The 16,005-nt window shown below is 39.7% G+C and overlaps 1 protein-coding gene across 1 annotated transcript; it reads left to right on the forward strand.

Annotated features, from left to right (window-relative positions):
* Nucleotides 1-365: 365 nt before the first annotated feature.
* On the forward strand, nt 366-15,763 carry SMIM23 (small integral membrane protein 23). Its single transcript, XM_008990932.5, has 4 exons — nt 366-554; nt 13,325-13,376; nt 13,577-13,644; nt 13,890-15,763. The coding sequence occupies exons 1-4, from the start codon at nt 450-452 to the stop codon at nt 14,100-14,102; spliced, it is 438 nt and encodes a 145-aa protein (XP_008989180.2). The 5' UTR covers nt 366-449; the 3' UTR covers nt 14,103-15,763.
* Nucleotides 15,764-16,005: the final 242 nt, after the last annotated feature.

Here is a 16,005-nt window from a genome sequence, read left to right on the forward strand (position 1 = left end):
AGACATGGTCTCACCATGTTGCCCAGACTGATCTTGAACTTCTGGATTAAAGCAATCCTCCAGCCTCAGCCTCCCAAAGTGCTAGGAATTGATTACAGGTGTGAGCCACTGCACCCAACCTATGGTTTTTTATACTTTATAATTAGCATTTTTATTAAAAATTTGCAAATATAGAAGAAAAGGATCAGAAAAATCATCATCCTGAAACAATCTTTTGATGGATTTCTTCCTGACCTTTGTTTTCTACGTTCATATGAGAAAAGTGAGGGAAAGGACTAAAAATCAGGATGGTGGGAATGTGGGAACCATGCTGTCCCAACCTTCTGTGACATCAGAACTCAATGCTTGAGGGATGCTTGGTGACCACAGGTGGGGGGAGGGGGGAAGGGTGCCTTTCTGCCTGTTGAGTGAGGGGACCTTGGTCCACCCAAGTCGCCAGATCTGAGGCTATGGAGACCCAGCAAGTGGGCAGCAGGAGGCAGGTGGCAGCAGAGCAGGTGGAAGCCCAGCAGCTTGAACGGAGAAGGGGCAGCCACTGTGAGGACAAGAAGCAGGTGAGGCCAGGCCAGGTACATGCTGTTTTCCTCCCATCTGGGCTCCTTTTGCCACTCCGGACAGACGGTAAGGCCCCCAAAGCCCGGAATGAACCTTCACCCAACTGTCCCTGGATCCTACTTTGGTGGAACACAGCTTAAGGGCTTGGGCTCTTCTTGCCGGGGCTGTTACTGACACTGTCTTATTAAATTCTCAGCACTGCCAGTAGAAAGTGTGTTCCAGGAGAAATGGACTTTTTGTTTAGTTTCCTGCTGAATCCCCAGTGCCTAGCATGGTGCTTGGTGCTTAATAGATGCTTAATGAATGAATGAACTGAAGTAAATAGGATAATACTCTTGAATTGGAGAGCTCCTGGAGGATTCATTCTCAGGGCTGAAATTCGAACCTCATGTGGGATTTCGTCAAAATGGAAAACATTAACACTTGCTGCATGCAGCCTGGTGCTTCCACGACCCATCTCTTAGATGCTGTCAACCTCATTCACAGAGGGTAAACTGAGGCCCAGAAAGGCAAAAAGACCATACAGCTGAGACATACCAGGATTTGAAAACACATCTGTCTGATTTTAGTACCCCTTGAAACCAGGTTCATCTGCTATGAGAACCCTGAGTAAGGGTTTATTCTGAGGATAAGAAGAAGCTGTTTAAGGGTTTTAAGCAGAGAAATGAATGAATGACCTCTGTTTTCAAAAGACTTGCTCACTCATTCATTTACTGTACATACACCAAGCATCACCTGTATGCTGGACCTTGTAGTGTATAACGGGCCTTCACCGGCACCGGTCATGCTGCAGCTTTTTCTAAAATGTGTTCCACAGACATCAAAGCCCAGGCATGCTCCTTTTAGAAACATTCTTTAGAGAATTCTGTGGCTTGGGGAAGACTGCATACCTTCATCCCTTCCTGGAGACTGACGCTGCTCATTCACGTAAGGCGGGCTCTGAGAAGTCCTACAGAAAAGAAGTCCGCTCAGCTTTGTTTATCACAGCATTTCCCACCTTGATTCTACCAGAGCCACATTGCTTCTTTTTTGTAAGACTTTTCAGTGTATTTCAAAATCCATTTTACAGATGAAGAAACTGAAGCTCAGAGAAATTAATTGGCTCAGACCCCAAGACGACACAAGGAAAGGGACTCAAACACAATCCTGGTCCCTTTTCCTCCCTTTGCCTCCATGAAGCACAGAATAGAAACCAACAGCAAGAATGCTGGGGAAGAAATCAACCTGTAAAGTAAATTGATGGAGGGCTGGTTAGATACATAGAAGAGCTTCCAGGCCGCGAAAACTCATCGGCCATTTTAAAGACCGAGACAGTTAGTGTGTGTCTTTCATGAAAAGATTCCTAAGGAATATTGTTAAGAAAAGAAAAAGGACCCTAATATCAAATGTACAGTGTGATAATTTTCCACTGGGTGTACACACGGATTGAGCTATAGAATGTTTCTAGCACTGAGGGAGGTTATTTCGGGGCTCTGCTCACCTGACATCCCACCCCCATGGCAATGATTCTGATTTCTGTCATCATAGCTGAGTTTACTATGTTCTTTAATTTCTTTTATTATTATTTTTATACTTCAAGTTCTGAGGTACATGTGCAGAACATGCAAGTTTGTTACAAAGGCATACACGTGCCATGGTGGTTTGCTGCATCCATCACCCCGTAATCTACATTAGGTATTTCTCCTAATGCTATCCCTCCCCTATCCCTCAACCCCACAACAGGCCCCAGTGTGTAATGGTCCCCTCCATGTGTCCATGTATTCTCATTGTTCAACGCCCACTTATGAGTGAGAACATGTAGTTTTTGGTTTTCTGTTCCTGTGTTAGTTTGCTGAGAATGATGGTTTCCAGCTTCATCTACGTCCCTACAAAGGACAGGAACTCATCCTTTTTTATGGCTGCATAGCATTCCATGGTGTATATGTGCCACATTTTCTTTATCTAGTCTATCATTGATGGGCATTTGGGTTGGTTCCAAGTCTTTGCTATTGTGAATAGTACCTCAATAAACATATGTGTGCAAGCATCTTTAAAGTAGAATGATTTATAATCCTTTGGGTATAAACCTAGTAAGGAGATTGCTGGGTCAAATGCTATTTCTGGTTCTAGATCCTTAAGGAATCGCCACACTGTCTTCCACAATGGTTGAACTAATTTACACTCCCTGCAACAGTGTAAAATATTCCTGTTTCTCCACATCCTCTCCAGCATCAGTTGTTACCTGACTTTTTAATGATCATCATTCTAACTAGCATGAGATGGTATCTCACTGAGGTTTTGATTTGCATTGCTCTAATGACCAGTGGTGATGATGAGCTTTTATTCATATGTTTGTTGGCCTCATACATTTCTTCTTTTGAGAAGTGTCTGTTCACATCCTTCGCCCACTTTTTGGTGGGGTTGTGTTTTTTTCTTGTCAATTTGTTTAAGTTCTTTGTAGATTCTGGATATTAGCCCTTTGTCAGATGGACAGATTGCAAAAATTTTCTCCCATTCCATAGGTTGCCTCTTCACTCTGATGATGGTTTCTTTTGCTGTGCAGAAGCTCTTTCATTTAATTAGATCTCATTTGTCAATTTTAGCTTTTGTTGCCATTGCTTTTGGTGTTTTAGTCATGAAGCCTTTGCCTATGCCTAAGTCTTGAATAGTATTGCCTACATTTTCTTCTAGAGTTTTTATGGTTTTAGGCATTATGGTTAAGTTTTTAATCCATCTTGAGTTAATTTTTGAATAAGGTATAAGGAAGGGGTCCAATTTCAGTGTTCTGCATATGGCTAGCCACTTTTCTCAATATCATTTATTAAATAGGAAATCCTTTCCCTATTGCTTGTTTTTGTTATGTTTGGCAAAGATCAGATGGTTGTAGATGTGTGTTGTTATTTCTGAGGCCTCTGTTCTGTTCCATTGATCTATTTATCTGTTTTGGTACAAATACCATGCTGTTTTGGTTACTGTAGCCTTGTACTATAGTTTGAAGTCAGGTAGGGTAATGCCTCCAGCTTCGTTCTTTTTGCTTAGGATTGTCTTGGCTATGCAGGCTCTTTTTTGGTTCACATGAAATTTAAAGTAGTTTTTTCTAATTCATGAGGAAAGTCAATGATAGCTTGATGGGGATAGCATTGAATCGCTAAATTACTTTGGGCAGTATGGCCATTTTCACAATATTGATTCTTCCGGTTCATGAGCATGGAATGTTTTTCCATTTGTTTGTGTCGTCTCTTATTTCCTTGAGCAGTGGTTTGTAGTTCTTCTTGAAGAGGTCCTTCACATCCCTTGTAAGTTGTATTCCTAGGTATTTAATTTTCTTTGTAGCAATTGTGAATGGGAGTTCACTTGTGATTTTGTTCTCTGTTTCTCTGTTATTGGTGTATAGGAATGCCTGTGGGTTTTGCACATTGATTTTGTATCCTGAGACTTTGCTGAAGTTGCTTATCAGCTTAAGGAAATTTGAGGCTGAAACAATGGAGTTTTCTTAATATACAATCATGTCATCTGCAAACAGAGATAATTTGACTTCGTCTTTTCCTATTTGAATACCTTTATTTCTTTTTCTTGCCGGATTGCCCTGGTCAGAACTTCCAATACCATGTTGAATAGGAGTGGTGAAAGGGCATCCTTGTCTTGTGCCAGTTTTCAAAGGGAATGCTTCCAGTTTTTGCCCATTCAGTATAATATTGGCTGTGGGTTTGTCATAAATAGCTCTTATTATTTTGAGATACATTCCATCAATACCTAGTTCATTGAGAGTTTTTAGCATGAAGGGATGTTGAATTTTGTCAAAAGCCTTTTCTGCATCTATTGAGATAATTGTGGTTTTTATCATTGGTTCTGTTTATGTGATGAATTACATTTATTGATTTGCATATGTTGAGCAAGACTTGCATCCCAGTGATGAAGCCGACTTGATCGTAATGGATAAACTTTTGGATGTGCTGCTGAATTCAGTTTGCCAGTATTTTATTGAGGATTTTTGCATAGATGTTCATCAGGGATATTGGCCTGAAATTTCCTTTTTGGATTGTGTCTATGGCAGGTTTTGGTGTCAGGATGATGCTGGCCTCATGAGTTAGGGAGGATTCCCTCTTTTTCTATTGTTTGAAATCATTTCAGGAGGAATGGTACCAGCTCCTCTTTGTACCTCTGGTAGAACTTGGCTGTGAATATGTCTGGTCCTGGACTTTTTTTGTTGGTAGGCTATTAATTACTTCCTCAATTTCAGAACTTGTTATTGGTCCATTCAGAGATTCGAGTTGTTCCTTGTTTAGACTTGGGAGAGTGTATGTGTCCAGGAATTTATCAATTTCTTCTATATTTTCTAGTTTATTTGTGTAGAGGTGTTTATAGCATCCTCTGATGGTAGTTTGTATTTCTGTTGAATCAGTGATGATGGCTCCTTTATCATTTTTTATTGCATCTATGGGATTCTCCTCTCTTTTCTTCTTTATTAGTCTGGCTTGTGGTCTATTTTGTTGATTTTTTCACAAAACCAGCTCCTGGATTCATTGATTTTTTGAACGGTTTTTCACGTCTCTATCTCCTTCAGTTCTGCTCTGATCTTAGTTATTTCTTGTCTTTTGCCAGCTTTTGAATTTGTTTGCCCTTGCTTCTCTAGTTCTTTTCATTGTGATAGTAGAGTGTCAATTTTAGATCTTCCCTGTTTTCTCTTGTGGGCATTTAGTGCTATAAGTTCCCCTCTACATACTGCTTTAAATGTATCCCAGAGATTCTGACATGTTTGTCTCTTTGTTCTCATTGATTTCAAAGAACTTCTTTATTTTTTCCTTAGTTTTGTTCTTTGCCCAGTAGTCGTTCAGAAGCAGGTTGTTAGTTTCCATGTAGTTGTGTGGTTTTGTGTGAGTTTCTTAATCCTGATTCTAATTTGATTGCGCTGCTGTCTGAGAGACTGTTTGTTATGATTTCTGTTCTTTTCCATTTGCTGAGGTGTGTTTTACTTCTAATTTTGTGGTTGATTTAGAATAAGTGTGATGTGGTGCTGAGAAGAATGTATATTCTGTTGATTTGGAGTAGAGAGTTCTGTAGATGTCCACTTGGTCCAGAGCTGAGTTCAAGTCCAGAATATCCTTGTTAGTTTTCTGTCTCATTGATCTGTCTAATATTGACAGTGGGGTGTTAAAGTCTTCCATTATATTGTGTGAAAGTCTAAGTCTCTTTGTAGGTCTCTAAGAACTTGCTTTTAGTCTCTTTGTAGGTCTCTAAGAACTTGCTTTGTTAATCTGGGTGCTCCTGTATTGGGTGCATGTTTATATTTAGGATAGTTAGCTCTTGTTGCATTGATCCCTTTACCACTAGCTAATGCCCTTCTTTGCCCCTTTTGATCTTTGTTGGTTTAAAGTCTATTTTATCAGAGACTAGGATTGCAGCCCCTGCTTTTTTTTTTCTTCCCATTTGCTTGGTAAATATTCTTCCATCCCCTTATTTTGAGCCTATGTGTGTCTTTGCACATGAGATGGGTCTCCTGAATACAGCACATTGATGGGTTTTGACTCTTTATCAATTTGCCAGTCTGTGTCTTTTAATCAGGGCATTTAGCCTATTTACATTTAAGGTTAATATTTTTATGTGTGAATTTGATCCTGTCATTATGATACTAGCAGGTTATTTTGCCCATTAGTTGGTGCAGTTTCTTCATAGTGTCAATGGTCTTTACAATTTGGTATGTTTTTGCAGTGGCTGGTACCGGTTGTTCCTTTCCATGTTTAGTGCTTCCTTCAGGAGCTCTTGTAAGGCAGGCCTGGTGGTGACAAAAATCTCTCAGCATTTGCTTGTCTGTAAAGAATTTTATTTCTCCTTTGCTTATGAAACTTAGTTTGGCTGGATATGAAATTGTAGGTTGAAAATTCTTTTCTTTAAGAATGTTGAATATTGGTCCCCACTCTTCTGGCTTGTAGGGTTTCTGCAGAAAGATTCACTGTGAGTCTGATGGGTTTCCCTTTGTGGGTAACCTGATCTTTCTCTTTTGCTGCCCTTAACATTTTTTCCTTCATTTCAACCTTGGTTAATCTGATGATTATGTGTCTTGGGGTCGCTTTTCTTGAGAAGTATCACTGTGGTGTTCTCTGTATTTCCTGAATTTGAATGTTGGCCTGCCTTGCTAGGTTGGGGAAGTTCTCCTGGTTAATATCCTGAAGAGTGTTTTCCAACTTGGTTCCATTCTCGCCATCAATTTCAGGTACACCAACCAAATGTAGATTTGGTCTTTTCCCAGAGTGCCACATTTGTTGGAGGCTTTGTTCATTCCTATTCCTTCTTTTTCTCTAATCTTGTCTTCTCACTTTATTTAATTAACTTGATCTTCAAACTGTGATATCCTTTTTTCCACTTGATCGATTCAGCTATTGATACTTGTATATGCCTCGCAAAGTTCTTGTGCTGTTTTTCAGCTCCATCAGGTTATTTATATTCTTCTCTAGACTGGTTATACCCTTTTTCAAGGTTTTTAGCTTCCTTGCATTGGGTTAGAACATGCTCCTTTGGCTTGGAGGAGTTTATTGTTATCCACCTTCTAAAGCCTGCCTCTGTCAGTTTATCAAACACATTCTGCATCAAGTTTTGTTCCCTTGCTGGTGAAGAGTTGTGACCCTTTGGAGGAGAAGAGGTGTTCTGGTTTTTGGAATTTTCAGCCTTTCTGTGGTGATTTCTCCCATCTTTGAGGCTTTATCTACCTTTTTTCTTTGATGTTGGTGGCCTTTGGATGGGGTCTCTGAGTGAACGTACTTTTGTTGATGTTGATGCTATTCCAGTCTCCTCTACTGCAGGTCTGCTGGAGTTTGCTGGAGGTCCACTCCAGACCCTCTTTGCTTTGGTATAACCAGCGGAAGCTGCAGAACAACAAAGATTGCTACCTGTTCCTTCCTCTGGAAGCTTCATCCCAGAGAGCAGTCTGCCAGATGCCAGCCAGAGCTCTCCTGTATGAGGTGTCTGTCAGCCCCTACTGGGAGTTATCTCCCAATCAGGAGACACAGGGGTCAGGGACCCACTTGAGGAGGCAGTCTGACCCTTAGCAAAGCTCGAATGCTGTGCTGGGAGATCTGCTGCTGTCTTCAGAGCCACTAGGCAGGGATGTTTAAGTCTTCTGAAGCTGTGCCAATAGCTGCCCCTTCCCCCAAGTGCTCTGCCCTAAGGAGATGGAGGTTTAATCTATAAGCCCCTGACTGGAGCTGCTGTTTTTTGTTTTTTGTTTTTTTCAGAGATTCCTTGCCCAGAGAGGAGGAATCTAGAGAGGCAGTCTGGCCACAGTGGCCTTGCTGAGCTGTGGTGGGCTTTGCTCAGTTTGATCTTCTAGGCAGCCTTGTTTACACTGAGGGTAAAACTGCCTACTTGAGCCTTAGCAATGGCGAACGCCCCTCCCCACCAAGCTCGAGGATCCCAGGTTGACCTCAGACTGCTATGCTAGCAGTGAGAATTTCAAGCGAGTGGAATTTGGCTTACTTGGCTCTGTGGGGGTGGTACCCACTGAGCTAGATTACTTTTCTCCTTGGCTTCAGCCCCCTTTCCAGGGGAGTGAACAGTTCTGTCTCACCAGCAATCCAGGCACCACTGGGGTATGGGGAAAAAAAAACTGCAGCTAGCTCAGTGACTGCCCAAATGGCCACCCAGTTTTGTGCTTGAAACCCAGGACTCTGGTGGTGTAGGCACTGGAGGGAATCTCTTGGTCTGCGCATTGCAAAGACCATGGGAAAAGTGCAGTATCTGGGCCAGTATCCCTCATGGTACAGTCCCTGATGGCTGCCCTTGGCTAGGATAGGGACTGCTCCCCACCCCTTGCACTTCCCAGGTGAGGTAACATCCCACCCTGCTTCAGCTTGCCCTCCATGGCTACACCTAGTGTCCAGCCAGCCCCAGTGAGATGGACAAGTTACCTCAGCTGGAAATGCAGAAATCACCCACCTTATGTGTTGATCTTGCTGGGAGCTGCAGACTGTAGCTGTTCCTATTTGGACATCTTGCCAGCCACTCCTCTATGTTCTTGAATTTCATGTAAATGGAATCATGCCATGTATACCTTTGTGTCTGACTTCTTTCACTTATTGTGTCTGTGAAACTCAACAATTTGTTGCATGTAACATGTATTTTTTAAAGTTAATAATATAATGTAGTTGCTAGCATTATAAAGAAAACTATCTGGAGAAGAGGCAAATTGGACAAATCTTCTTCTCTCTTCTTTGTTTAGGACTGGGTCTAAATGTTACTAATGTTACATCACATACTTGGGTGTATAAGAAATGTATTATTTCTTTAAGGCAAACTAAATCTGACTCAGCCAAAATCTAGTGAGTTTGGGGAAAATTCAATGTCAGTCAATATGCACACACACACAAAGGCACACAAACATATTTGAAAAACAAGAAAACTTTAAAAGCTGTGGTCAAAATTTCCTCATTAGCAAAAAAAAAGAAGAATTAAACTCAATAATAGAAAGAAAGAAATAAAAACAATATCAGAAATTAATGAAATGTAAAGCAAACAAAATTAATAACCATTTTTAATTGATAAAATGTAATTAAAAATTGGAAAACTTCTAAATAGATTAATTTTAAAAAACAGAGAGAGAAACACAAATTACCAATATCAAGAATGAAAGAAGTCTCTTGTTTCTTTTCTTGACCTCTTTCCTTTATACATTTTTTTAAAAGAATGAAAGATGATTGTTATGACCCTTACAGGTGTTAAAAGAATATTAAGGTAATATTAGGAACAACTTGATACCAATACATTTAACTTAGGTGAAATGGACAAATCTTCCTAGGCAGTACAACTTTACAAAATTGACTTAAGAAGAAACAGTCTTAATAACTACAGGCCCAAAAATTTTCACCAATAAATTTTATCAATCATTTAAGATAAAAATAATACCAACCTTGCACAATTTATTTCATAAAATAGAGGAGGAGGGAGTTCTTAATAACCCATTTTAAGGGGTTAACAAAACCTCGATACCAAAACCTGACAAACATATAGAAAAACAAACTTTTTTTTTTAAGATGGAATCTTGTTCTGTCACCCAGGCTGGAGTATAGTGGCGTGATCTTGGCTTACTGCAATCTCTTCCTCCAGAGTTCAAGTGATGCTCCTGCTTCAGCCTCCTGAGTAGCTGGAATTACAGGCAACTGCCATCATGGACAGCTAATTTTTGCATTTTTAGTAGAGACAGGGTTTCTCCATGTTGGCCAGGTTGGTTTTGAACTCCTGACCTCAAGTCATCTGCCCACCTTGACCTCCCAAAGTGTTAGGATTACAGACATGAGCCACTGCACCTGGCCTAGAAAAACATTTAAACCAATCTCTTATTAATATAGATGTAAAAAATCTCAAAAAAAAATAGTAGCTTATCAAATCACATGATAACATAAAAAGGCTAGCTAATGCATCATAAACAACTTGCGTTTACTGAAGAAACTCATTTGGCTCCACATTTAAAGTGCAATTAATGCAATTTACTACAAAAAGAGGAACAAATATAATTGCTCAGTGGGTACAAAAAGGCACTTCACTAATTCAGCATTCATTCATGTTAAAATTCTTAGAAAACTAGGAATTGAAAAAAAATTCTTCCACCTGATAAAAGTGACAATGAAAAATCAGCAATTAACACCTCACTTACTAGTGAAAACGTCCACTCTTTACCTCTAAGATATGAAATAAAATAAGGATGCTCCATATTACTACTTCTATTTAATATTTTACTGGTGATTTTAGTCAACACACAAGTTAAAGAAAAAAAGACAAATGACTTTTTTAAAGATAAAGAATGGAAGGGATAACATAAAACTTTCTTCGTGAACAATCTGATTTTCTATATATGAAATCCTAAACTATTAGAATTAATTAAGTCACAATATACAAACTCAACTGTATTTCGATAGACTAGCAACAAACAATTGGGAAATGAAAAATTTTAAATATCACTTATAATAGCACAAAAAACACACAATAATTTGGAAAGATGTGCAAGACCTCTACACTTGAAAACTGCATAACATGTTAAGCGAAATTAAATAAAAATTTAATGGAGAGATGTACCATGTTCATGGATTATAAAGATACAATATTTTAAAGATCTTATTTCTTACCAAATTGAGCTATAGATTCAGTGTAATACCAACCAAAATTCCAGTAAGGTTTTTTGGTGTGTGATAGCAGCTGAAAAAATGACCCTAATCCCAGCTACTCAGGAGGCTGAGGCAGGAGAATTGCCTGAACCCAGGAGGCAGAAGTTGCGGTGAGCTGAGATTGCGCCATTGCACTCCAGCCTGGGTAACAAGAGCGAAACTCCGTCTCAAAAAAAAAAAAAAAATGACCCTAAAGTATGTATTAAAATGCAAAGGGCATAGGATAACCAAAACAAGTTTGGAAAGGAACAAAGTCAAAAAACTCACACTCTCTGATTTCAAGTCTAAGTATAAAGCCACAGTAATAGTGTGGTTATTATGTAAGACAGATATTTTTAAAAATCAATAGAACATAGTAGTGATAGTGTAGTCACTATGTACAGAATTATGTCCCCCAAAATTTATATATTGCAGCCCTAATCCCCAAGTGGCTATATTTAGAGATAAGGCCTTCAAGGAGGTAATTAAAGTTAAACGGGGTCATAAAGATAGGACTATGATTTCATAGAATTGATGTTCTTCTAAGAGTTAGACACAATGAGGATATGCAAACATTGAGAGACTTCATCAAAAACCAACTGTGCCAGCACCTTGGTCTTGGACTTCCAGCCTCAAGGAATGTGAGAAAATTAAGTTCTGTTGTTCAAGGTACCCAGTTTGTGACATCCTGCTATGGCAGCCCTAAGAGAGTAATACAGATTTAGTACTGATGTAAAAATAGATATATAGATCAATGAAACAAAACAGAATCTACAAATAAATCCATGTAATACATGGTGAATATATTTTTGACAAAGACAATAATGTAATTCAATGAGGAAAATATTAATCTTCTAAAACATAATTCTAGAACAACTGGACATTCATACAAAAAAACTTAATCCCTACTTCCCATCAAATACAAAAATTAATTCAAAATGGATCATACTCCTAAATGTAAAGGTTAAAATGATAAAATGTCTAGAAGAGGAAAACGTCTTCACAACCTTGAAGAAGGCAAAATTTTCTAAACAACACATGAAAAGCACAATCACAAAAGGAAAAACTTTGGTGAAATGGTCTTCATCAAAACTGAAACCTTTTCATTTTCAAGACACTGATAAGAACTTGAAAAGACAAGATGCAGACTTGTAGAAAATATATTCACAATCCAAATATCTGTCAAAGGACTCATACCCAGCATACATAAAAAAAACTATTACAACTTAAGAAGAAAAAGATAAATAGTCCAATTAAAAAATGGGTGAAAGACCTAAAAAGCATGCCACAAAAAAAGATACATGAATTATGAATGCTCAATAAGCACATGACAGGATGCTCACCATCATTAATCATTAGGGAAATGCATATGAAAACTAGATTGAGATGTCACACTACACAAGCAAAATGCCTGAAATTAAGACTGGGACATTTTGAGAAACAAGGCAGAAGGATAACTTGAGTTCAGGAGTTCAAGACCAGCCTGGGCAACATAACAAGACTGCATCTCTACTAAAAACAATTTTTTAAGTTAGCCAGGCATGGTGATGCACACCCATAGTCCCAGCTATTCAGGAGGCTGAAGTGGAAGGATGGCTTGAGCAGGGAAGTCAAGGCTGCAGTGAGCCAAGGTCACACCACTGCACTCCAGCATGGATGACAGAACAAGATCTGTTCTCAAAAAAGTAAAAGAGATTGACAATACAAAATGTTGACGAAGATGTGGAGCAACTGGAACTCTCATGAATTGCTAATGAGAATGAAAAATAGTGCAAACACCTTGGAAAACAGTTTGGTGGTTTCTTCTAAAATTAAACATACATTTACTACATAACCCAGCATTTGCATTTCTGAATATTAATCCAAGAGAAATATGAACAAATGTTCACACAAGGAATTGTATATGAGTGTTCATAGCACTTTTTTTCATAATACTCCCAAACTGGAAACAACCCAAAAGTCCACCAACAGGTAAAGAAACTAATTGTACAATATTCAGTGTCCATATAATATAAATACTCATCAATAAAATACACAATATACTCATCAATAAAATTGAGCACAAAAAATTGACGCATTTCAAAAACATTATCTTAAGCAAAAGAAACTAAATGCAAAAGCACACACACTGTGTAATTCCACTTATACAAGGTTATAGAACAGGCAAAACTACTCACAGTGACAGAAAACAGATTAACGGTTTCTCTCCAGGCAGGGCAGGAGTGAAGATGGAATTCACAGCAAAAGGGCATGAGAGAACTATCATGATGGAAATGTTCTACATCTTGATTGGGGTGATAGTCTACAGGTATAAACATTTATCAAAACTCATCAGACTATACATTTTAAATGTGTGCATTTTGTTGGATGTAAATTATACCACAAAAAAAGTTGATTGCTTTTAAAGATTGATTAAAACAAAAAATATTTAAATGAGAGAAAACACAAATTGAACATCAGTAACTTGCCATGTTATCTATTTCTTCAAAGTTTGGGAGTTTTGTAGTAAGCAAGTGTGACTTAGATAACTAGAACAAAAGTTAAGCTCAAAAACCTGTCTTATAAGCACTCCCATATCTGGCCCTTTGTGATGGAAGTAGGGGGAGCTGGAGAGAATTTATCCTCATGTTCTTCTTCCTCCTCCTCTTCTTGCACCCTAGACACTGTTGGCATTGCTGATCTTGGTGCTGTACTTGAGCACAGGGATATTGGGTGAGCATTTTGGAATCTGAGAAAAGAGGAACCAAATCAACATGAAGTTTGGTGGAGTATTCCAAAGATGGTTGCATGTTAAGGGGACCTCCATAACCTGCCTTCTCCTACTGAGCCTTCATTGCACTGAGATGACCGACCATGTTTATTTCAATTAGCACTCATTTGCTCTTAAGAGGTGATGTTTGTGCCTGTTTCAGGAAGCAGCTGGGAGGTGTCAGAAAGGATCCGAGAATGTAACTACTACCAGAACCTTGGCGCTTCCCAGGTAACATATCCAGCAAGGTACTGAGGTGAGGCAGTCTGGGAATGCTTTCCAGAGGAGGTGTCATTGGCAACATGGATCATGAAAGATAAGTAGGAGCTGGCCAAATGTAGAAGGTGGGGACAGGTACTATAAGCAAAACGAATAGCACATGCAAAGGCCCAGGGATCTTTTTGAAACCAGTGGGGGCAGGGAGGAGGGTCCTATCTGAGAAAGCACAAGCTGCCACTTGGGTGTCTGCCTTCCAGGGGCTTGAATATCAGACCAATGAGCCCTCGAAAGAACCGATAAAGGCCATCAGGAACGGGTTGAAGGAGAACTTGCATGTCTTCTTGGAGAAGCTAGAGAAAGAGGTGCGCGAGCTGGAGCAGCTCGTGCGGGACCTGGAACTGTGGCTGGATGTTCTTCTGGGAGAGTCGCACCTGGAGGAGCACTGCTTCACACTTAAAAGTCACATGTGAGGGGCAGGTCTGGGGCCTGGGGAGAGCACGAAGGGGAAAGGGGTTGCCAGGGGTTTCTCTAAGCAGGACAGAGCTCTGACTCTTGAAGTTCCAAGCAGGCAAGAAAATAAAGTAGTTGGGAAATGAAGTCCGCTGTTGACATTCATGAATACTGACAGAAACAGCCTTGGGGGAACACAAAAGCCCGGCTGAGATATCCTCCCTGGCACCATGACGTGGCCCCCTGGAACCAACACAGGCTTCAGAGCCAGCCAAGGGTTCAGGATTCTTCTATTTTCTTGAGACTTTGTGTAAGTGTAAGTTTCCTTAACCTGAGACTGAGTTTCCTCACATATAAAAATCAGGGAAACACACTTTGCCTTATAGGAAGACAGTATGTCTAGGGTGTGTTTACAGAGTATATCTGGCACATAGTGGGTATCAGATAAACAGCTCTTCCTTTTGCACATGTCTCTTTCTTCCTCCCTGGAGTGTGGCAGGAGATACTAGTTCTGGCTGAGTGTGTGGATATTATGGGGCATTCAACCATCTGACTGTGCTGGTGGAAGTATATGTTCCTGAAATCTCTATTTGGTGGTAACTATCAAATTTACAAAGGCATTTTCTCTTTAACCCAACAATCTGCTTTAAGGAATTTATCCCACAGCTACATTTTCCCACACATCAAATTAGGTATGTGTAAGATTATTCACCCCAGCTTTATTTGCAACATCAAAAAAAATGGAAGCAGTGTAAATGATACCAGGAGGGCTCGGGTTATATAAGTTATGGTAGAGCAGACAATGAACAATCATGTAGCTACAAAAGACAATAAGGAAGCTTTCTACTGTGGTGTGAATATGGGTGACCCCCAAAATGCATATATTGGGACCTAATACCCAATGTGATGGTGTTAAGAGGTGGAGCCTTTAGGAGGTGATTAGGTCATGAGGATTCTGCCCTCATTAGTGAGTCTAATGCCGTTATATTCATAATTAATAGACGCTTGTTCGTGCCATTATATTAATAATAGAGTCTTGAGGAGCCCGTTTGCTCCTTCCATCATGTGAGGACACAGCTGAAGGTGCCTGTTATGAGGAACAAGTGCTCACCAGACACTGAATCTGCTGGTGCCTTGATCTTGGACTTCCCCGCCTCCAGAACTGTGAAAAATAAATGTGTGTTATTGACAAATTACCCATTCTAAGGTATTTTGTTATAACCGCCCAAAGGGATGGGGCACTTTCCTCCTGCTGAGATGGGAGAGCCTACAAGATATGTAGTTAAGTGAAAAAAATTAAGGTGTAGGCCGGGCACGGTGGCTCATGCCTGTAATACCAGCACTTTGGAAGGCCAAGGCAGATAAATCACTTGAAGTCAAGAATTCGAGACCAGCCTGGCCAACATTGTGAAACCCCATCTCTACCAAAAATACCAAAAAAAAAAAAATAATAGCCCAGCATGGAGGCATGTGCCTGTAATTCCAGTTACTCGGGAGGCCGAGGAAGGAGAATTGTTTGAACCCAGGAGGTAGAGGCTGCAGTAACCTGAGATGGTGCCACTGCACTCCAACCTGGGCGACAGAGTGAGACTTCATCTCAAAAAAAATTACGGTGCAAAACGAGGGCAGAAGATAAGAATATCTATTTTGTTGTTGATACTGGTGTGGTGATGATGATGTTATTAAATATTCATAAAAACTCTAGAAGGATACAGCCCTGCCTGGCGGTGAGGGAATTTGAAAGTGGGCAGATGTACAGCAAGGATGGGAGGAAACTTTTCAGTATATTTTTCATACTTTCTTGTTTTCACATTATCTGCATGTTTTGCTTATTCAAATATTTTTGAAAAACGAGTTTCTATTTTACTTGAAGACAAGGACTGGAATATATGTATACAATCAAAAATAACAGTATTACTATGA

Source organism: Callithrix jacchus, chromosome 2 (assembly GCF_049354715.1).
Source record: "Callithrix jacchus isolate 240 chromosome 2, calJac240_pri, whole genome shotgun sequence".
Classification (NCBI taxonomy): Eukaryota; Metazoa; Chordata; class Mammalia; order Primates; family Cebidae; genus Callithrix; species Callithrix jacchus.